This window comes from Salvelinus namaycush, chromosome 3 (assembly GCF_016432855.1).
Source record: "Salvelinus namaycush isolate Seneca chromosome 3, SaNama_1.0, whole genome shotgun sequence".
Lineage (NCBI taxonomy): Eukaryota > Metazoa > Chordata > Actinopteri > Salmoniformes > Salmonidae > Salvelinus > Salvelinus namaycush.
This window is the reverse complement of record NC_052309.1, coordinates 80,850,750-80,873,080: the sequence shown is the minus strand read 5'-3', so window position 1 is coordinate 80,873,080 and position 22,331 is coordinate 80,850,750. Positions and strand designations below refer to the sequence as shown.

General features: G+C 46.2%; 1 protein-coding gene across 1 annotated transcript in view; it reads left to right on the top strand.

Annotated features, from left to right (window-relative positions):
* LOC120044066 (SH3 and multiple ankyrin repeat domains protein 1-like) overlaps window positions 1–22,331 on the top strand; it is a 61,081-nt gene that overhangs the window by 11,084 nt on the left and 27,666 nt on the right. The window contains 12 exon segments of the mRNA XM_038988654.1: window positions 8,568–8,639; window positions 9,259–9,367; window positions 10,149–10,303; window positions 10,744–10,911; window positions 13,330–13,446; window positions 13,564–13,641; window positions 13,951–14,017; window positions 14,280–14,452; window positions 16,010–16,125; window positions 16,610–16,764; window positions 17,263–17,376; window positions 17,839–17,914. Coding sequence (XP_038844582.1) covers window positions 8,568–8,639; window positions 9,259–9,367; window positions 10,149–10,303; window positions 10,744–10,911; window positions 13,330–13,446; window positions 13,564–13,641; window positions 13,951–14,017; window positions 14,280–14,452; window positions 16,010–16,125; window positions 16,610–16,764; window positions 17,263–17,376; window positions 17,839–17,914 — 1,400 coding nt within the window.

Below are 22,331 nucleotides of genomic sequence, written 5' to 3'. Positions count from 1 at the left end.
AGAGCACCAGTAAGCCAGTGACTCAGCCCCTGTAATAGGGTTAGAGGCAGAGAATCCCAGTGGAGAGAGGGGAACCGGCCAGGAAGAGACAGCAAGGGCGGTTTGTTGCTCCAGAGCCTTTCCGTTCACCTTCACACTCCTGGGCCAGACTACACTCAATCATATGACATACTGAAGAGATAAGTCTTCAGTAAAGACTTAAAGGTTGAGACCGAGTCTGCGTCTCTCACATGGGTAGGCAGACCATTCCATAAAAATGGAGATCTATAGGAGAAAGCCTTGCCTCCAGCTGTTTGCTTAGAAATTCTAGGGACAATTGGGAGGCCTGCGTCTTGTGACCGTAGCGTACGTGTAGGTATGTACGGCAGGACCAACTCGGAAAGATAGGTAGGAGCAAGCCCATGTAACGCTTTGTAGGTTAACAGTAAAACCTTGAAATCAGCCCTTGCCTTAACAGGAAGCCAGTGTAGGGAAGCTAGCACTGGAGTAATATGATCAAATTTTTGGGTTCTAGTCAGGATTCTAGCAGCCGTATTTAGTACTAACTGAAGTTTATTTAGTGCTTTATCCGGGTAGCCGGAAAGTAGAGCATTGCAGTAGTCTAACCTAGAAGTAACAAAAGCATGGATTAATTTTTCTGCATCATTTTTGGACAGAAAATTTCTGATTTTTGCAATGTTACGTAGATGGAAATAAGCTGTCCTTGAAACAGTCTTGATATGTTCGTCAAAAGAGAGATCAGGGTCCAGAGTAACGCCGAGGTCCTTCACAGTTTTATTTGAGACGACTTTACAACCATCAAGATTAATTGTAAGATTTAACAGAAGATCTCTTTGTTTCTTGGGACCTAGAACAAGCATCTCTGTTTTGTCCGAGTTTAAAAGTAGAACGTTTTCAGCCATCCACTTCCTTATGTCTGAAACACAGGCTTCTAGCGAGGGCAATTTTGGGGCTTCACCATGTTTCATTGAAATGTACAGCTGTGTGTCATCTGCATAGCAGTGAAAGTTAACATTATGTTTTCGAATAACATCCCCAAGAGGTAAAATATATAGTGAAAACAATAGTGGTCCTAAAACGGAACCTTGAGGAACACCGAAATGTACAGTTGATTTGTCAGAGGACAAACCATTCACAGAGACAAACTGATATCTTTCCGACAGATAAGATCTAAACCAGGCCAGAACTTGTCCGTGTAGACCAATTTGGGTTTCCAATCTCTCCAAAAGAATGTGGTGATCGATGGTATCAAAGGCAGCACTAAGGTCTAGTAGCACGAGGACAGATGCAGAGCCTTGGTCTGACGCCATTAAAAGGTCATTTACCACCTTCACAAGTGTACTCTTACTCTGTGGGTTACTCTGTGGGTTACTCTGTGGGCTACTTTCACTCTGTGCGTTACACTGTAAGGTTACTCTGTAAGGTTACTCTCACTCTGTGGGTTACTCTGTAAGGTTACTCTGTGGGCTACTCTCACTCTGTGGGTTACTCTGTAAGGTTACTCTGTAAGGTTACTCTCACTCTGTGGGTTACTCTGTAAGGTTACTCTCACTCTGTGGGTTACTCTGTAAGGTTACTCTGTAAGGTTACTCTGTAAGGTTACTCTCACTCTGTGGGTTACTCTGTAAGGTTACTCTGTGGGTTACTCTCACTCTGTGGGTTACTCTGTAAGGTTACTCTCACTCTGTGGGTTACTCTGTAAGGTTATTCTGTGGGTTACTCTCACTCTGTGGGTTACTCTGTACGGTTACTCTCACTCTGTGGGTTACTCTGTAAGGTTACTCTGTGGGTTACTCTCACTCTGTGGGTTACTCTGTAAGGTTACTCTCACTCTGTGGGTTACTCTGTAAGGTTACTCTGTAAGGTTACTCTCACTCTGTGTGTTACTCTGTAAGGTTACTCTGTAAGGTTACTCTCACTCTGTGGCTAGTGTAAACTAGTGTAAACTAGTGTAAACCTGTGCCGTTTCTTTCTTTTTTCGTTGAGAGGAGGAAGAGGAGGAGGATGGAAGTTATGGGTAAACTAGATAAAGCATCATTTTGCAATACATCTGCAGGCTCCATCATGTGGATCTAGGCCAAAAGCTTAGAGAATTGAGGACAAAAGGCCTTCCAGTCAGGATTAACTCTCTCTCTCTCTCTGTCTCTCTCTCTCTCTCTCTCTCTCTCTCTCTTTCTCTCTCTCTCTCTCTCTCTCTCTCTCTGTCTCTCTCTCTCTCTCTCTCTCTCTCTTTCTCTCTCTCTCTCTCTCTCTCTCTCTTTCTCTCTCTCTCTCTCTCTCTCTCTCTCTCTCTCTCTCTCTGTCTCTCTCTCTCTCTCTCTCTCTCTCTCTCTCTCTCTCTCTCTGTCTCTCTCTCTCTCTCTCTCTCTCTCTCTCTCTCTCTCTCTCTCTCTCTCTTCTCTCTCTCTCTCTCTCTCTCTCTCTCTCTCTCTCTCTCTCTCTCTGTCTCTCTCTCTCTGTCTCTGTCTCTCTCTCTCTCTCTCTCTGTCTCTCTCTCTCTCTCTCTGTCTCTCTCTCTCTTTCTCTCTCTCTCTCTCTCTCTCTCTCTCTCTCTCTCTCTCTCTCTCTCTCTCTCTCTCTCTCTCTCTCTCTCTTTCTCTCTCTCTCTGCATGCTGGGAGTGTTTGGTGCATGCTGGGAAGTGTATGATCGAGGGAGTGCGTGTGTTGTGTAGAGTTAGATATTCAGAACTTTCTTTCGGTTTTCTCTTTCTTGGTGGCATTCTTTGGTTTCTTCTGTGCATGATTAAGATTATTATATATTTTTTTTGTGTGGTAGAATTAAGTATTTAGGTTTTTTCGTATCGAAATTACCTTGATTTTGGCGGGGATGGCTTCCCGAATTGGAATGCCGTCCCTGTCACTTCGGCACGGCTTTAGGTGTGTTACTGAAGCTACTGTCACGGTGGAGGAGTTTCTGGTCGCCGTAGGAGAGAAGGTAGGATATGAGAATATTGCTTATGCGTCACGGATGAACAAAGCGGTGGTGGTATTTCTTAAAGAAGAGCGCCTTGTTGATCGTATGGTTGAGCAGGGCGTACTTCTTAAAGGAATGTTTATTCAAGTTACGCCGCTTTTTTCTCCGTCAACAAGGGTAACGATTTCAAATGTACCACCGTTTATTCCAAATGAGCTATTGGAGCGCGAGTTATTGCGCTTTGGGAAGTTTGCAAGCTCAATTAAGGTTGTTCCGTTGGGTTGCAAACACCCGGCGTTGAAACAGGTTATGTCGTTTCGGCGACAGGTGTTTATGTTTTTGGACTCACCGGAGCAGACTTTAGAGATATCGTTTAAAGTCAAGTATGACAATAGACTATATATGGCTTATGCTAGTACGGGTAGTCAACGGTGTTTTGAGTGTGGGGATGTTGGCCATAAGCGACATGCTTGCCCGAAAAGGGAGAAGGCAGAGGGAGGGGCGCAGGTGGTCATCATAACGCCTGGGCCCACTGATGTAGGGAGAGGTGGGCTGACAGTGGTTGAGCAGCCACAAGCACCTGTTGCCGAGGAACAAGTTATCCGTGTTGAGGCCACGAGTTTGCAACTTGTATTAGAGGGAAATATTATGCAGCAGAAAAATATTGTTGTAGAAGGCAAGGATGGATCTGAAGAGCCAGTTCCTCAGACTGGTGAGGAGGTGCCCAGTACGAGTACTGGGGCACAGGAGGGGGTTCATATGGAGTTAATCTCCCAGGTAGTGGAGGAGACGCCCACTACGAGTAATGGAGTACAGGAGGGGGTTCATATGGAGCTAATCTCCCAGGTAGTGGAGGAGATGCCTACTACGAGTAATGGGGTACAGGAGGGGGTTCATGTGGAGCTAGGCTCTCAGGTAGTGGAGGAGATGCCCACCACGGGTAATGGGGTTCAGGTGGGGCTAGTCTCCCAGGTAGTGGAGGAGATGCCTGGTACGAGTGATGGGGTGCAAGTGGGGAGTGTTGAAAGGGATGTGGTAGAAGGGAGTCAGTGGTCTGTGGCCTCAGCTGAGGAGGATCAGGAGAAGGATATGGATATCTCTTCTGATATGACAGCAGCTGGTGAGGACTCAATTTATGATCTAGAGGAGGTAAATGGTTTTCTGGATCAGACTTTTGGGAAATCTGTCAAATTGGCAGAATATTTTGATGTTGATAAGTTTGTGAGGTCAGCTGTGATGTTACAGAAGACGGTGGGGTTGGACGAGTTGAGTGAGAAGAAGCGGTTTCGCTTGAGGAAATTTGTTACTGCTGTTACAGCAGCAAAAGGTGGTGGGAAACGTGGTCAGGTTAATAAGAAAAAATTTAAATAATGATGATGATCATGCTCCATAGGGTGTCTTTTTTCTCTTTGGTTTCTCTGTGGTATCTTCTGTTTTTCCCTTCTCTTTTCTATATGGAGGTACTAAGAGTAGGTTCTCTCAATATTAATGGGGGAAGGGACAGAAATAAGAGGGCTTGGGTATTAGAAGAAATAAAACAGAAAAGGCTTAATGTAGTTTTCCTTCAGGAGACACATAGTGATGAGGAAAATGAGGTTGACTGGGGTATGTGGTGGGAGGGGCAGCATATACTCAGTCATGGTACTAATTTCAGTGCTGGGGTGGCCATCTTGTTTTCCTCAGGGTTAGGGGTGACGGTGATATCTACAACAGAGATTGTCAAGGGTCGGGTTTTATTGGTCAAGGTGGATGTTATGGTTTTTTTTTTTTTTTTTTTTGAATGTTTATGCTCCTAATGAGGGTACAGAGCGTCTTGTTGTGTTTGATCAAATAAAAGAAACCTTAAGACAGTGTGACCAAGAGGGGTGTATGGTTGTAGGGGGGGACTGGAACTGTACTGTGGATTTTACTGTTGATCGCACCGCTGAAGAACCTCACCTGCGGTCAGCCACTTTCCTGTCTGGCTTACTAACTGAGTTTGAGCTTTCTGATGTGTGGAGAGTAAGGAATGCAAAAGTTAGGCAGTACACATGGCTAAAAATTAATGAAGGTCGTGTTAGTGCAGCAAGGTTAGATAGGTTGTACGTATCTGATCAATACTGTAGTAGGGTTGGAAGGTGTGCCATTACTCCTGTGGGTTTCTCTGATCATCACATGGTTACTGTTGATATTCACTTGTCCTGTCCACGAAGGTCATCACCTTACTGGTATTTTAATGTTAAATTGTTACATGATGTCAAGTTTTGTGAACGGTTTTTGTTGTTTTGGGAAAAATGGAGGGTTACAAAAGGGAATTTTGAGTCCTTGAGACAATGGTGGGATGTTGGGAAGGCCCAAATACGAGTATTTTGTCAACAGTATACTGCTTTGTCTCAAATTGAAGTTAAAGAGACTATCAAGGCCCTTGAACAGGACATCAAATCAATTGAATTGAAGCTGCTCACTCAGAATGACCCTGGACTAGTCATGAACTTACAGGACAAGAGACATGAACTGAGGTCGTTTCTGCATGAAAGAGTGAAAGGTGCCTTGATTAGGTCTCGTTTCGCTTCCCTCAAGGACATGGATGCTCCTAGTGCTTTTTTTTTTAACCTTGGACAGTCGAAATTACAACGTAAACAGATGGTCTGCCTTCGTCTCCCTGATGGGAAGGTGACCACGGATGACAGTGAAATGCGTCAACATGCCGTGGATTTCTACTCTGCCCTCTATAAGGCGGAGGATTGTGACTCTCTGTGTACTGAACAGTTGTTACACGGTCTTCCTCAATTGGGACCTGAACAGAGAGTCGCTTTGGACTCTGACATTACACTGCAAGAGCTGTCCACAGCAGTTATGCAGCTCTCAACAGGCCGAGCCCCTGGCATTGATGGTTTACCATCTGAGTTCTATAAGCACTTTTGGGGGTCTATTGGGGAGGATTTTTATGAAGTGGTGTGTGAATCTTTTCATGAGGGTTCTCTTCCTGTATCCTGTCAACGTGCGGTGCTTTCACTGTTGCCAAAAAAGGGGGATTTGGCTCTCATAAAAAATTGGAGACCTGTTGCTTTGCTGTGTGCAGAATACAAAATAGTTTCTAAATGTCTCTCAAACAGGTTGAAAGAGTATCTGGGATTGTTGGTCCACAAGGACCAGTCCTACTGTGTACCTGATCGCTCAATTGTTGACAACTTGTTTCTGATAAGAGATGTTTTAGACATTTGTAAACTGTCTGATGTAAATGTGGGTTTACTTTCTTTGGATCAGGAGAAGGCTTTTGACCGAGTGGACCACCAGTATTTGTTTAAAACGATGAAAGCTTTTGGGTTTGGGGATGTTTTTTTGTCTTGGATGAATTTACTGTATGCTGGGGCCTCGTGTATGGTGAAGGTGGGGGGTGGTTTGAGTTGCCCCATCCCTGTCCAAAGGGGTATAAGGCAGGGATGCCCAATTTCAGGGCAGTTATATAGTCTGGCGATTGAACCAATGCTTTGTTTTTTAAGAGCGAAGCTTACTGGTTTCTCTGTGCCAGGTGTAATGAAGGGTCCCACGATAGCACTGTCTGTGTATGCAGATGATGTGACAGTTTTTATTACAGGGGCTGAGGATGTTAAGGTTCTCTCAGATGCTTTAATGGTGTATGAGGGGGCCTCCTCAGCTAGAGTCAATTGGGGAAAGAGTGAAGCGCTGTGGGCAGGTCAGCTTCAGATAGGGTCCGCTCCACGGTTACCAGGGGGGCTTCAGTGGGGCAGAGATGGGATGAAGACATTGGGTGTTTTTCTAGGCTCTGATGTCTTTCAGAAAAAGAACTGGGAGGGTGTAGTGGAGAAAGTGTGTGCCAGACTGTCAAGATGGAAATGGGTGCTATCCCAGTTGTCTTATAGGGGAAGGGTACTGGTAATTAATAATCTTGCTGCCTCTACCCTGTGGCACAGACTAATGATTTTGCAGCCACCAAAGGGTCTGATACAAGAGCTTCAGAGGACCCTTGTCAATTTCTTCTGGTCTGGACAACACTGGATCAAAGCTGCAGCCCTGTACCTGCCACTGCACGAGGGGGGACAAGGCCTGGTGGACATTTCCTCTAGGATCATGGCTTTCCGGCTTCATGCAGCCCAGAGACTGTTGTACAGTGACGGTTCTAGCTGGGTCGACACAGCCTACGCATTGATGAGGAGAGCGGGCTGTTTGGGCTTAGACAAGCACCTTTTCCTCTTAAAGCTGGAGGGGGGTGAGTTGAATGGCCTGACTCCATTTTTTGAGTCTGTTATGCAGGCTTGGAGGGTTCTTGTCAAGTCCCGTAAGGCCGGCACGCTACCAGGGATGTGGCTTTTTGAAGAGCCTCTTTTTTATAACACTGCCATCCAGTCCAGTGCTCTGGGTTCAGCCAGCCTGCGTTCATGCCTGTTAGGTGTCGGGTGCATCAAGCTGGGTCATCTGATGCAGAGCAGGAGCAGATCGTTGGAGGAGCTGGGAGAAAGAGCGGGGATCCGATCATCTCGCCTACTGAGGAAGGTCGTCGCTGAGGTCTGTGACTCCTTGCCAGTTCTTCATCGTCAGTATGTGACTGACACTTCCAATTCTGATCGGTGGAAGGAGGGTCTGGATTATGTGTTCCCTGCACTGATTGTTAGTGCTGCGGTGGGGGCATTTGAGGAGGACGTGGGGATGCTGCTTTCCTTCGATACCCCGGAGCTGGGGGGTTTCAAGGAGGTGGGAAAGAAGGCCATGTACAGAATATGTGTAAAGGTGTCCCATGCCTCTTCCCTGGAAGGGGTAAAATCGACGAGGTGGGCGGGTGTGCTTGGTCCAGGTGCTTCCCCAAAAGGCTGTTGGCGATCATTATACAAACTGCCGATTGATAAGAGGACGGCTGACCTCCAATGGAGGATAATACATGGAGCTATAGCCACCAACATGCATCTGGTACACCTGGACCCTACTGTTGGGGAAGGGTGTCCATTCTGTGCAGAGTCTGAAACTCTGGCACACCTGTTTTTACTGTGTCCCAGGTTGGTCGGGATGATTAATCTGATCACTGACTGGTTCTCAACGTTGGGAGAGGTTTTCTCTTCCCAACTGTATGTATTTGGGCCAAAGTACAGGTTCAGTAAAAAGGGTGTCGTTGTGTTGCTTAATTTTGTGTTAGGGGCAGCAAAATTAGCGATATGGAAGACCCGAAAGAACAGTATTCGGGGACAAGGGTCTGTGGATGTGGTGGGAATGCTGGAGGGAATGGTGGCAGCGAGACTAAGGGTTGAGTTTGCCTATTATAAACTTGTCAACAATATTGATCTGTTTTTGAGTATATGGGGTATTCAGAGGCTGTTGTGTTTAGTTACTGTGGAGGAGGAGTTGGAGTTGTGTTTTTAATTGATGTGTAACTGTGGTTTTGTATGAGTATTTATTGCGTGGTGGGCTCCCAGACCCAATAAAGATGATTTCAAACTCAAACTCTCTCTCTCTCTGTCTCTCTCTGTCTCTCTCTGTCTCTCTCTCTCTTTCTCCCTCTCTCTCTCTCTCTCTCTCTCTCTCTCTCTCTCTCTCTCTCTCTCTCTCTCTCTCTCTCTCTGTCTCTCTCTGTTTCTCTCTCTGTTTCTCTCTCTCTCTCTCTCGCTCTCTCTCTCGCTCTCTCTCTCTCTCTCTCTCTCTCTCTCTCTGTCTCTCCTCTAGTTTCGTTACAAGACCAGAGTGTACAAACAGACCAATCTAGATGAGAAACAGCTGGCTAAACTGCACACTAAGGTACTGGTTGTCTGTTTCAAAGGGTGTGGCACAATGTGAATTGTGGGTGTAAGTGTGTGTAGCATGCATTGGTGCAGTATGAAGGTGTATGTGTTGGCGGGAGTGTGTGTGTATGTGTGTGCATACTTATGTGTGGGTGTGTGCACTCTTTGCGCGTCAGTGTGTGTACACGCCTTGTGTGTCTGTGTGTGTGTGCACTCACGTGTGTGTGTGTGTGTGTGTGTGTGAGTGGGACTGTACACTGTCTGTCTGCAGTTACAGGCCCTTGGGGCAGCCCTCCACTGTTAGCTGTGCTGTGCTTTGTGTGGCAGACAACTCCAGTATTAATGTGTCAATTCTGCTCTCTGTGGAACGCAGTGCTGGCACACTCTTAGAAAAAACTGTTCCAAATGGTTCTTCGGGCTTTCCCTATTCAAGAACCCTTCTTGGTTCCAGGTAGAACCCTTCTTGGTTCCAGGTAGAACCCTTTTGGTTCCAGGTAGAACCCTTGAACCGAAAAGGGTTCTTCAAAGGGTTCTCCTATGGGGACAGCCAAAGAACACTTTTAGGTTCTGGATAGACCTTTATTTGTAGGAGTGGAGTCCCCTCATCTCTCTCTATCCCCTCATGCCTCTCATAGGCCAGTCTGAAGAAGTTCATGGACTACATCCAAAGTGGCTCTGTGGACAAGATGGCCAAGTTCTTGGACAAAGGGCTTGACCCCAACTACCAGGACCCTGACACGGGAGGTGAGACGCTGTCAGATGCTGTCCGCTGCCAGGGTGACCTGTGACCTCTCCTCAGTCAGTTAGCACCAATCGGCCATTTAGTCCGTCTGTCTGTCTGTCTGTCTGTCTGTGTGTCTGTCTGTCTATGTAGTCCCTGATACCTTGACCCCCTAAGAAATCCTTTTTAGTGACCCATAACATTTGTGGGGCATATGGCCACTGTATATTTAGCATCCTAGAGATCATTTCAGACCCTTCAGCCATACAACCTGTCATCTAGCTAGCAAACTGTTCATATCCAAGTTGAATTAGCTAACAGCCAAGATAGCTGTGGGAGCTATGGCTAATGGCTGTCCTCTGTAACCTCGACCTGAAAACCCCCAATACTCTCTATAACTCTGAATCACACTTACCCAAAGCTCTATCTATCTAACACTTTATTAAAGATGATTATAACAAGCAAAGTAGACAGTTAGTTTGAGTCTCATTTAAGAGCCAGATAATATAACGAGGTGGGAGACAGGCAGCTACTGTTAGCAGTTTTGGGTGTGCTGCAACAGTCCTCTCACACAACAGAGCCTGCTGTCGCTGGGAGTGTGAAGTGCACTTCCACCTGGCAACACCAGGGGGCAGCAGAGAGCTCTACATCTGCCACTATCAGATAAGAGATACTGTACTACTACAGTAGACTAGAGTGACATGATGCTGTGATGTTCATGTCATAACCCCACTCCTGTCTGTCTGATTAAATATATGAGCCCCTCCGTCCCTCCATTGCTCCATCTCTCTCTCTCCTCTGTAGAAACCCCCCTGACGTTGGCGGTGCAGTGTGAGCCGGGGGGAGGGGAGGCCATACGGGGGCTGGTGCTGGGAGGGGCTCATCTTGATTTCAGGTCCAAGGACGGACTCACACCTCTACACAAGGCTGTCCGCAGCCACTGCCACACAGCCTTGCTGGTAAACACACACACACCTCCTTGCACTCACATCTATGGATTAAAGGAGCATGTATGGACCCACTGTGCATAGTGTCTTGTATTGAGATACAGTCATGATGTTCTTATAATGATATCACATATTTTATAGTGATATTCAACTAATCGTTTTATACACTCTTAGAAAAAAGGGTTCCAAAATGGTTTTTCGGCTGTCCCCATAGGAGAACCCTTTTTGGTTCCAGGTGGAACTCTTTTGGGTTCCATGTAGAACACTCTGTGGAAAGGGTGCTACAAGGAACTCAAAAGGGCTCTACCTGGAACCAAAAGGGTTCTACCTGGAACTAAAAAGGGTTATTTAGAGGGTTCTCCTACGGGGATAGCCGAAGAAACCTTTTAGGTTGTAGATAGCACCTTTTCTCTAAGAGTGCATGTATGTGTGTACCTGGTGTGTCCCTATAGACCTTGCTGTCTCTGGGTGCGTCTCCGGACTATAAGGACCGGCGGGGGCTGACTCCGCTCTACCACACTGTGCTGACAGGGGGAGACACCTCCTGCTGTGAGACCCTGCTCCACCACCGCGCCAAGCTGGCCGTCAGGGACGAGAACGGCTGGGATGAGACACACCAGGTTGGTTGAGGTGTAGGTGTGTGTTTGTGTGTGTGTGTTTGTGTTTTTTTCTGTGGGGTTTAGTCTATGTTCAAGTGTCTATGTCCATTAGCGTTTCACTGTGTTTGTGTGTATATAGGTTTGTGTGTGTGTGTGTGTGTGTGTGTGTGTGTGTGTGTGTGTATTTGTGTTAATGTCAGTGTGTAAATGTCATCTCTATATTTATGTTATCCATTCATGTCATGGTACGCCTCCCTTACCCTGATGTGTCTCTCCTGCTACTCACCCCCCTGTACCCCTCTAACCCATGATGAGGCCCGTCTCTCACCCCCCTGTACCCCTCTAACCCATGATGAGGCTCGTCTCTCACCCCCCCCGTACCCCTCTAACCCATGACGAGGCCCATCTCTCACCCCCTTGTACCCTCTAAACCATGATGAGGCCCGTCTCTCATCTCCCTGTACCCTCTAACCCATGATGAGGCCCGTCTCTCATCTCCCTGTACCCTCTAACCCATGATGAGGCCCGTCTCTCATCCCCCTGTACCCTCTAACCCATGATGAGGCCCGTCTCTCATCCCCCTGTACCCTCTAACCCATGATGAGGCCCGTCTCTCATCTCCCTGTACCCTCTAACCCATGATGAGGCCCGTCTCTCATCCCCCTCTACCCTCTAACCCATGATGAGGCCCGTCGCTCATCTCCCTGTACCCTCTAACCCATGATGAGGGCCGTCTCTCATCTCCCTGTACCCTCTAACCCATGATGAGGCCCTCTCTCATCTCCCTGTACCCTCTAACCCATGATGAGGCCCGTCTCTCATCTCCCTGTACCCTCTAACCCATGATGAGGGCCGTCTCTCATCCCCCTGTACCCTCTAACCCATGATGAGGCCCGTCTCTCATCTCCCTGTACCCTCTAACCCATGATGAGGGCCGTCTCTCATCCCCCTCTACCCTCTAACCCATGATGAGGCCCGTCTCTCATCTCCCTGTACCCTCTAACCCATGATGAGGCCCGTCTCTCATCCCCCTGTACCCTCTAACCCATGATGAGGCCCGTCTCTCATCCCCCTTTACCCTCTAACCCATGATGAGGCCCGTCTCTCATCTCTCTCTACCCTCTAACCCATGATGAGGCCCGTCTCTCATCTCCCTGTACCCTCTAACCCATGATGAGGCCCGTCTCTCATCTCCCTGTACCCTCTAACCCATGATGAGGCCCGTCTCTCATCTCCCTGTACCCTCTAACCCATGATGAGGCCCGTCTCTCATCTCCCTGTACCCTCTAACCCATGATGAGGGCCGTCTCTCATCTCCCTGTACCCTCTAACCCATGATGAGGCCCGTCTCTCATCCCCCTGTACCCTCTAACCCATGATGAGGCCTGTCTCTCATCTCCCTGTACCCTCTAACCCATGATGAGGCCCGTCTCTCATCTCCCTGTACCCTCTAACCCATGATGAGGCCCGTCTCTCATCCCCCTGTACCCTCTAACCCATGATGAGGCCCGTCTCTCATCTCCCTTTACCCTCTAACCCATGATGAGGCCCGTCTCTCATCTCCCTGTACCCTCTAACCCATGATGAGGCCCGTCTCTCATCTCCCTGTACCCTCTAACCCATGATGAGGCCCGTCTCTCATCTCCCTGTACCCTCTAACCCATGATGAGGCCCGTCTCTCATCTCCCTGTACCCTCTAACCCATGATGAGGCCCGTCTCTCATCTCCCTGTACCCTCTAACCCATGATGAGGCTCGTCTCTCACCTCCCTGTACCCTCTAACCCATGATAAGGGCCGTCTCTCATCTCCCTGTACCCTCTAACCCATGATGAGGCCCGTCTCTCATCTCCCTGTACCCTCTAACCCATGATGAGGCCCGTCTCTCATCTCCCTGTCACTCCATAGCTCAGGTATGAAGAGGACAGCAGATAGAACCCTGGAGACACACAGGTACTGTACTAACTTCCCCTCCATTTCAACATTCTTTCCATCCTTTCATCATTATGTCTGTTTGTATTTGTGCTGTTGTCGTTGAGCGTTGTCATTGTGTATCTATGTGCGTATCTATGTGTGAGTGACTCGGTAAGTGTGTATTCTCGCTGTTTTCTGATGTGTGTGTTGTTCCTGTTTCGCGCTCTCTTTTTGACAATGTATAACCCCCCCTCTCTTTCTCCACTCTTTATTTCCTTGATCTCTATCTTTCACCATCTCCCTCTTCATTCATTTCTCTTTTCTTGACCTTTGATCGCCTGTCATCCCCCTCTCCCCACCCCTCTCTCGCTCTCTCTCCCTCTCTTTCTATCTCTCTTTCCCCACCTCTCTTTCTCTCTCTCTCTCTCTCTCTCTCTGTCCCCTCACCTCTCTCTGTCCCCCCACCTCTCTCTCCCCCCACCTCTCTCTCTCCCTCCCTCTCTGTGCTCACTCTGCTCTGATCCCAGGCCTGTCAGAATGGCAACGCCCAGCATCTGGAGCACCTTCTTTTTTACGGGGCAGACTCCACTTCCCAGAATGCCTCAGGAAACACTGCCTTGCACGTTTGTGCTTTATACAACAAGGTAGTGCTCTCTAGTAGTGTCATAAACAAACATCAAATAAAGATGACTTTGTAGTTTTGTAATCCAGTATTACAGTTATTTGCTGCTAATTGATTGACATGTATTTTGTCCATACAGGACAGCTGTGCACGAATTCTACTTTACAGGGGAGCCAATAAAGACACAAAGAATAACAGTGGGCAGAACCCATTTCAGGTGATTATACAATACATGGCTGGGCTAATGGAATGATGTATTTGTATGTACATTGCTTGGATGGGGTTGTGTGTGATGAAGTTACTAAAGCAGAAAATGCTATTGGATGAGATGTACCAGTGTTAGTGATATTATTCTGTGACGTGTACGAGGGTCCAAGGTGGGAGAATTCTGCCTGACCCCTTGAGCTGGGTTCTCGTACTCTGTGCTCCTTACAAAAGGCCAGCCGAGACAAGGAATATGTGCATACTGTGTGTGTGGAGGGTGCTGTGAGAACTGTTCCTTACACTGCTAGCGTGTGTGTTTCAGGTGGCTGTCATGTCCGGACATTTTGAGCTAGGAGAGATTATCAAAAACCACCGGGACACATATGTAGGTACGTTCTGACCTGTGGCTGTGTCTAGGAGTTTATGCTCTATGAACGTATGTGACAGTATGTGAGAGTGGTTCGGCATTCACATGTTTCTTTAAAAACAATGTTGTGCGTACACACATAATATTTATTACATTATTTTGTATGTGTGCCAATTATACTGGGATATTTCCTGTCCGTGCTATCTGAATGAGTGCTGCAAGTGAACTAAACATGACTAGTTTATACCTCTCTGTCTCTCTCTCTCCTTCTCACACTCTCTCAGTACCTTTTCTTGAGTCTCCCAAATACGCCCCTCAGAGGCGAGAGAGTGCGCCGCGCACCCTGGCGCTGCCACACCCTCACCCCTTCCTGCGTGCCAACAGTGATAACAGTATGAACCTGCCTGACTGGATGGCACTGCCCAATACACCAGGCTCCAACATTGTGTCTGTACAGGTAGAGGAAGGAACCTAGCACCTGGACACCTAGTCTGGGAGAATTACTGTACTGTTTCACATCATGTATCATGTAATGTAGCTATGTAGTACATCACTAATATACTGTAGTACATCACCAATATATTGTAGTAGATCACTAATATACTGTAGGACATCACCAATATACTGTAGTACATCACCAATATACTGTAGTACATCACCAATATACTGTAGTACATCACTAATATACTGTAGTACATCACCAATATACTGTAGTACATCACTAATATACTGTAGTACATCACCAATATACTGTAGTAAATCACCAATATACTGTAGTACATCACTAATATACTGTAGTACATCACTAATATACTGTAGTACATCACTAATATACTGTAGTACATCACCAATATACTGTAGTACATCACCAATATACTGTAGTACATCACTAATAGACTGTAGTACATCACCAATATACTGTAGTAAATCACCAATATACTGTAGTACATCACTAATATACTGTAGTACATCACTAATATACTGTAGTACATCACTAATATACTGTAGTACATCACCAATATACTGTAGTACATCACCAATATACTGTAGTACATCACTAATAGACTGTAGTACATCACCAATATACTGTAGTACATCCCCAATATACTGTAGTACATCACCAATATACTGTAGTACATCACTAATATGCTGTAGTACATCACTAATATACTGTAGTACATCACCAATATACTGTAGTACATCACTAATATACTGTAGTACATCACTAATATACTGTAGTGCATCACTAATATACTGTAGTACATCACTAATATACTGTAGTACATCACCAATATACTGTAGTACATCACTAATATACTGTAGTACATCACTAATATACTGTAGTACATCACTAATATACTGTAGTACATCACCAATATACTGTAGTACATCACTAATATACTGTAGTACATCACTAATATACTGTAGTACATCACAAATATACTGTAGTACATCACTAATATACTGTAGTACATCACCAATATACTGTAGTACATCACTAATATATTGTAGTACATCACTAATATACTGTAGTACATCACTAATATACTGTAGTACATCACTAATATACTGTAGTACATCACCAACATACTGTAGTACATCACTAATATACTGTAGTACATCACTAATATACTGTAGTACATCACTAATATACTGTAGTACATCACCAATATACTGTAGTACATCACTAATATACTGTAGTACATCACTAATATACTGTAGTACATCACCAATATACTGTAGTACATCACTAATATACTGTAGTACATCACTAATATAATGTAGTACATCACTAATATATTGTAGTACATCACTAATATACTGTAGTACAGACCACTGAACCGGTGTTGCCCCTTCATCTCTTTCTCTCTCTGTCTCTCTCTGTCTCTCTGTCTCTTTCTGTCTCTCTTTCTGTCTCTCTCTCTGTCTCTTTCTCTCTCTGTCTCTCTGTTTCTTTCTGTCTCTCTCTCTGTCTCTCTCTGTGTCTCTCGCTCTCTCTCTCTCGCTCTCTCAGGGCTATAAGCATTCAGGTACCATGCGTAGCTCCAGTAGTCCCCGTGGGGCGCGGACTCGCTCCCCGTCCCGAGGGAGAGCAGGGGATAAGGAGGACAGGAGTCGGCAGAGTCGGAGGCAGGGAGGAGAAGGAGGGGGAGCAGGAGGAGGAGGAGGAGCAGGAGGGGGAGCAGGAGGAGGAGCAGGAGGAGCAGGAGCAGGAGGGTAAGATTGACTATGGTTCTGATAGAACCGTTGATGTGTAGTTCCATTATAGCGTGCTCATCTACAGCAGTGTCAGTTGTCCCTCTCTGCTGTGACTCTAACATGGCACCCAATCCAAACATGAAATCTGTATTAATAATTTGCACACAAATCTCCCGTCAATAGATGGTTTTCACAAAAGTCCAAATTATCCATGCAGACCTCAAGTTAGGATTGGGTCTACTGTGCATGAGGGTTGTGTATAGTATAAGCCTTGTCCGAGCCAGAACGGCCCATAGGGCAGGAGCCTGTCTCCTGTTTCTGTAGCGTGAAGGCAGATACTAACCACAAGGCCACTGAGTTGGTTGTGTACTGTAATGTATGTGCTGTATGCTGAACGCTGCCCCCCTCTGGCCAGGGCGGGGTCTGTCAGCAGCAATACGGTTATGGCTGCAGGGGGCCAGCGGAGGCGTCTCTACAGCGCCGTCCCAGGACGTGTGTTTGTGGCCACGCGTTCCCACTCCGCCCAGGGAGACAGAGAGATTAGCATCAGCAAGGGAGACAAAGTCAAAGGTGTGTGTGTTTAGTGTGTCTGTGTCAGAGAATGGCTGTGTGACTGTCTGGCTGGGTGTTTTTTCATGTGAATTCAAAGTGTTTGCTAGCCTGGGTGCCAGCTTGATACATTTGCCCAGGAGATTAAATGTTCATGCTGGTACCCAGGCTAGGTCTCTGTCTGCTGATGTGAGTGGTGTATGTATGAGTCTGTCTAGTGGATGTAGTCTACCTGTCTTAATGAGAGTGTAAGGTCCTTGTATGTCCTTGTCTTCAATGTCTGCAGGTATGAATATGTGTGTGTCTGTGAGTGAGTCTAAGGTGTTTCCAGGTATGTATGTCTTGGTGAGTACGTAGAGAGGTTTGCATGCCTGTTTGTGCGTTTACATTCCTCTGTGTGTGTTTACATGTTGTGGCTATTTCCTTGTCGTGGTTTGTGCCTATATGTTGTTTTGTGTATACTGACTGTGTGAGGTAATGGCTCTGACGCGCGACACTCTTTCCTGTCCCCTCGTGCAGTTCTGAGTGTGGGCGAGGGAGGCTTCTGGGAGGGCACGGTTAAGGGACGGACCGGCTGGTTCCCCTCAGACTGTGTAGAGGAAGTGGCAGTCCGTAGCCAGGACAACCGCTCAGGTGAGGCCCCGACCACACACCTGCAGACACACACAGCATGCCTCTCTCTCTCTACCCTCTCATTGGTCAGAAAAACACACACACACACGGCAGCGCTGGCTGCTACACATAGACACACAGGCATAAAAAACAACACATTTAGCAGGAGGTCTCCAGTTAGGTAGTAACACTGGGAAAATACCACTCTAGACTCTCAGAATGATTAGAGCAGCAGAAACACGGTGTGGCTTGACAGGGAAGGAAGGTTCTACACTAGTCGTAGTAGTGGTGTCTGCCCACCACTAAGGCCTAAGGCTGCAGTGGTAAACACAGCTGGTTTTACTGTTTGTAGAGACTCAATAGAGAGACGTTTACTGTCGAGGTTCAGGCTGTAGTCTAACAGCAGCGCGTGACTGTAGTGACAGTGTTGGTCAGTGTGGCAGGCAGGCATCATGCTGATAACACTGTGGTCGTGTGTTTTAGAGAGCCGCAGTGAGAAAGCCAAGAGACTGTTTCGTCATTACACCGTGGGCTCCTACGACAGCTTCGACGCTCCCAGGTAAGGATGGGGAGACTTTCTCTACAGTGTCATACTCAGAGGTCTACCTGGAAGTCAGTGAGTTGAGTGATCTTGCCCTGGATATGCTTGGGGTATGTTGGAGTGAGTTGTGTCGCTGTAAGATGGGCTTTGTTAGAGTGATCTACAGTACTGTGTCAACTTGTGTTTGGGACTATGGGTAATATACTGTATATTAACCTCATCTGTGTTGTATGTGTGGAAGTGATCCACTAGAGACTATGATTGGGTGATCTACTGTGCGATGGATTGTGATTGGGTGATCTACTGTGCGATGGATTGTGATTGGGGGATCTATTGTGCGATGGATTGTGATTGGGTGATCTACTGTGCGATGGATTGTGATTGGGGGATCTATTGTGCGATGGATTGTGATTGGGTGATCTACTGTGCGATGGATTGTGATTGGGGGATCTACTGTGCGATGGATTGTGATTGGGGGATCTACTGTGCGATGGATTGTGATTGGGTGATCTACTGTGCGATGGATTGTGATTGGGGGATCTATTGTGCGATGGATTGTGATTGGGTGATCTACTGTGCGATGGATTTTGATTGGGTGATCTACTGTGCGATGGATTGTGATTGGGTGATCTACTGTGCGATGGATTGTGATTGGGTGATCTACTGTGCGATGGATTGTGATTGGGTGATCTACTGTGCGATGGATTGTGATTGGGTGATATACTGTGATGTAAGCTGGGCTGTAATGGATCTGTTATGATTTGGACAGTGCTGGGGACTATCTGCTACTATCTGAAATTACATACAGTACTGGTCAGATATCTGAAGTTACATACAGTACTGGTCAGATATCTGAAGTTACATACAGTACTGGTCTGATATCTGAAGTTACATACAGTACTGGTCAGATATCTGAAGTTACATACAGTACTGGTCTGATATCTGAAGTTACATACAGTACTGGTCAGATATCTGAAGTTACATACAGTACTGGTCTGATATCTGAAGTTACATACAGTACTGGTCAGATATCTGAAGTTACATACAGTACTGGTCAGATATCTGAAGTTACATACAGTACTGGTCAGATATCTGAAGTTACATACAGTACTGGTCAGATATCTGAAGTTACATACAGTACTGGTCAGATATCTGAAGTTACATACAGTACTGGTCTGATATCTGAAGTTACATACAGTACTGGTCAGATATCTGAAGTTACATACAGTACTGGTCAGATATCTGAAGTTACATACAGTACTGGTCTGATATCTGAAGTTACATACAGTACTGGTCAGATATCTGAAGTTACATACAGTACTGGTCAGATATCTAAAGTTACATACAGTACTGGTCTGATATCTGAAGTTACATACAGTACTGGTCTGATATCTGAAGTTACATACAGTACTGGTCTGATATCTGAAGTTACATACAGTACTGGTCTGATATCTGAAGTTACATACAGTACTGGTCTGATATCTGAAGTTACATACAGTACTGGTCAGATATCTGAAGTTACATACAGTACTGGTCTGATATCTGAAGTTACATACAGTACTGGTCAGATATCTGAAGTTACATACAGTACTGGTCTGATATCTGAAGTTACATACAGTACTGGTCTGATATCTGAAGTTACATACAGTACTGGTCTGATATCTGAAGTTACATACAGTACTGGTCAGATATCTGAAGTTACATACAGTACTGGTCTGATATCTGAACTTCTGTAGACTGTCATCGACGTGTCCTCTACTGATGTGCTTGTTGATTATGTTGTCGTTGTTGTTGTTGTTGACTTCCAGATTGCTACGTTGACACTTTGGAGTGTAACTCCTCTCATTAACACCTAGTGATGTAATGTCCTTCTCTTTAATGTCATGTTTTTGCGTGGCGGCTCAGAGAGGCTCTGTTATGAGGCAAACCAATTTAACGGTCCCGGACTTGGACTGTATGAAGAGAGAATTATTTATAAAGAAATAAACACATTATAAATCACATGTATTATTTACATATAATCCTTCTCCCTGCCCGCTCGCTATCACAGACAACACAAACACACACAAAAGCATTCATTATTTTGCATAATTTCATTTAGACTTACGTGCTCTACCAAGTGACTGACACCTACATGGAAACTCACACAAACATTTCTACACCCACATCAGGGATATTTAAACAAATGTACTCATACGATATACAACTCCAGGTTGTTTAGTCAGTCTGTGACACTGCTGACTCACTGCTGACTCACTGCTAACTCACTGCTAACTCACTGCTGACTCACTGCTAACTCACTGCTAACTCACTGCTGACTCACTGCTGACTCACTGCTAACTCACTGCTGACTCACTGCTAACTCACTGCTAACTCACTGCTAACTCACTGCTAACTCACTGCTGACTCACTGCTGACTCACTGCTAACTCACTGCTAACTCACTGCTAAGTCAGTTTTTATCAGAGCACTAGTGTGGATCCATCTCACCCTGCTTTTTTCCACTCCTCTATATTTGTCTTTGTCACCCCTTCCACCTCTTTCTCTCTATCACTCCCTTTATTTTTATTCATCACCATTTTACTCACCCCCCTGTACTTTTTAATTTTCTCTCAATCACCCTCCCTCCCCTGTGGTGTTTCCATCTGGAGAACAGACAGTGAAGGGCACTCTGGAGGGAGAGAGGGATGAACAGAGCAAGAAAGGAGGTGAAGAGAAGGAGAGATTCTACAGTATGTAGAATTAGACGAAGAAGAGAAAAGGGAGAGAGAACGCAGGAGAGGAAATAGACATGAATGAACAACCCCCCTTTCACCTCATCACCTTTCAATCCGCCTTTAGATGGAAGATGTTTTTATATTGACAGTAAGAGATCTTGTACACCTCCTGATCTGTCTAATGAAGCAGGCTTTTACTGCTCTGACTAGCTGTGACAGTTTAACAAGGCTCGGTCGAGACGGCAGTCAGCTAAATGAATGGCTTAAATTGATATTGTGGCACAGCGATTACATTAACAAGGATTAGAGGAAGAGGAGAGATGATCAAGGAAAGATGTTCTCCCTCTATACATTTTCACCCCTAGTGTCCATCTTTATCAATCCATTCCTCCTTTCTCCCTATTTGTCCTTATCCTCCCTTCTTTACTCCTTTACTTCCTTCCTTCCTTCCTTCCTTCCTTCCTTCCTTCCTTCCTTCCTTCCTTCCTTCCTTCCTTCCTTCCTTCCTTCCTTCCTTCCTTCCTTCCTTCCTTGCTCTCTTCTTCCATCCAAATAAGCCTCCCTCCTCCGTGCCCCCTCTCTCCCTGTGTCTCAGAGCCCATGGCAGTGAACTCCCCTAGTAACACACATGACAACTGTTCTGGGGCAGCGGTCTGTGAAATGGGGACAAGGAAGCACACACACATTCTAGAGAAGAGTGGATTATTGCCCTCCATCACAAGAGGTGCTTTCCAATCACATTCTGGTGCACATTGTACATGTTTTACATTATAGGTGAACACTCATGCACACATACACTCATACACACATGACCACACACACATTACCACACACACATGACCACACACACATGAGTCACACACACTAACATGACCAAACACCTGCCAACATTCACTCTCTTGCCCCCTCCCCCTTGTACTCTTTCTCCCTCTCTCACTCGCTCTCTCTTTCTCTCTCTCTCTCACTCTCTTTCTCTCACTCTCTCCCTCTCTCTCTCTCACTCACTCTCTCCCTCTCTCTCCCTCTCCCTCTCTCTCTCGTTCTCTCTCTCTCCCTCTCTCTCGCTCTCGCTCTCCCTCGCTCTCGCTCTCCCTCTCTCTCACACACACACGCGCGGCCATACACTAAATTCACAGCAGTATAGCGTAACATGCAGAGAGAGAAACAAAAAGAGAGGGAGGGAAGGAGAGAGAGAAGAACAGCAATAGGCAGTGAAGGCAGAAAGGCACCAGAGAGAGGTAGGGGGAGAGAGAGGGGGAGATTGAGCGAGAGACAGGGAGGCAGAGAGGGAGGGAGGGAAAGGCGACAGAAGACAACATCGACATACATCGAACGAAGCACTGACAGAGATGATGTGAGTGCCTTTTTAAAGAGAATCTCTCTCGCTCTAATTCTCTCTCTTCCTTCTGCTGCTCATCGCCAGCTGAATCTCTCTTCTTCTTCCTGTCTGTCTTGATGCGTCTCCTTCCTCCCGTTTCCCTGCCTCGCTCTCCTCTTTTCATTCATGCGCTGTGCTTTGTTTACAGACAATGTGAGAGAGGAAAGAGGAGGAGAGGGGAGGGGACGGTGTACATGTGTGTGTGTGTGTTGATTAAAGGCCATGGGGGAAGGGGAGATGTTAAGAGTGATTTAAGGGCATGTAGGGTCACTGAAGTAGAGAGGACGGAAGAGGGGTAGGACAAAACGAGTGCAGAGATTACAGAAATGGGGAAATGGTAG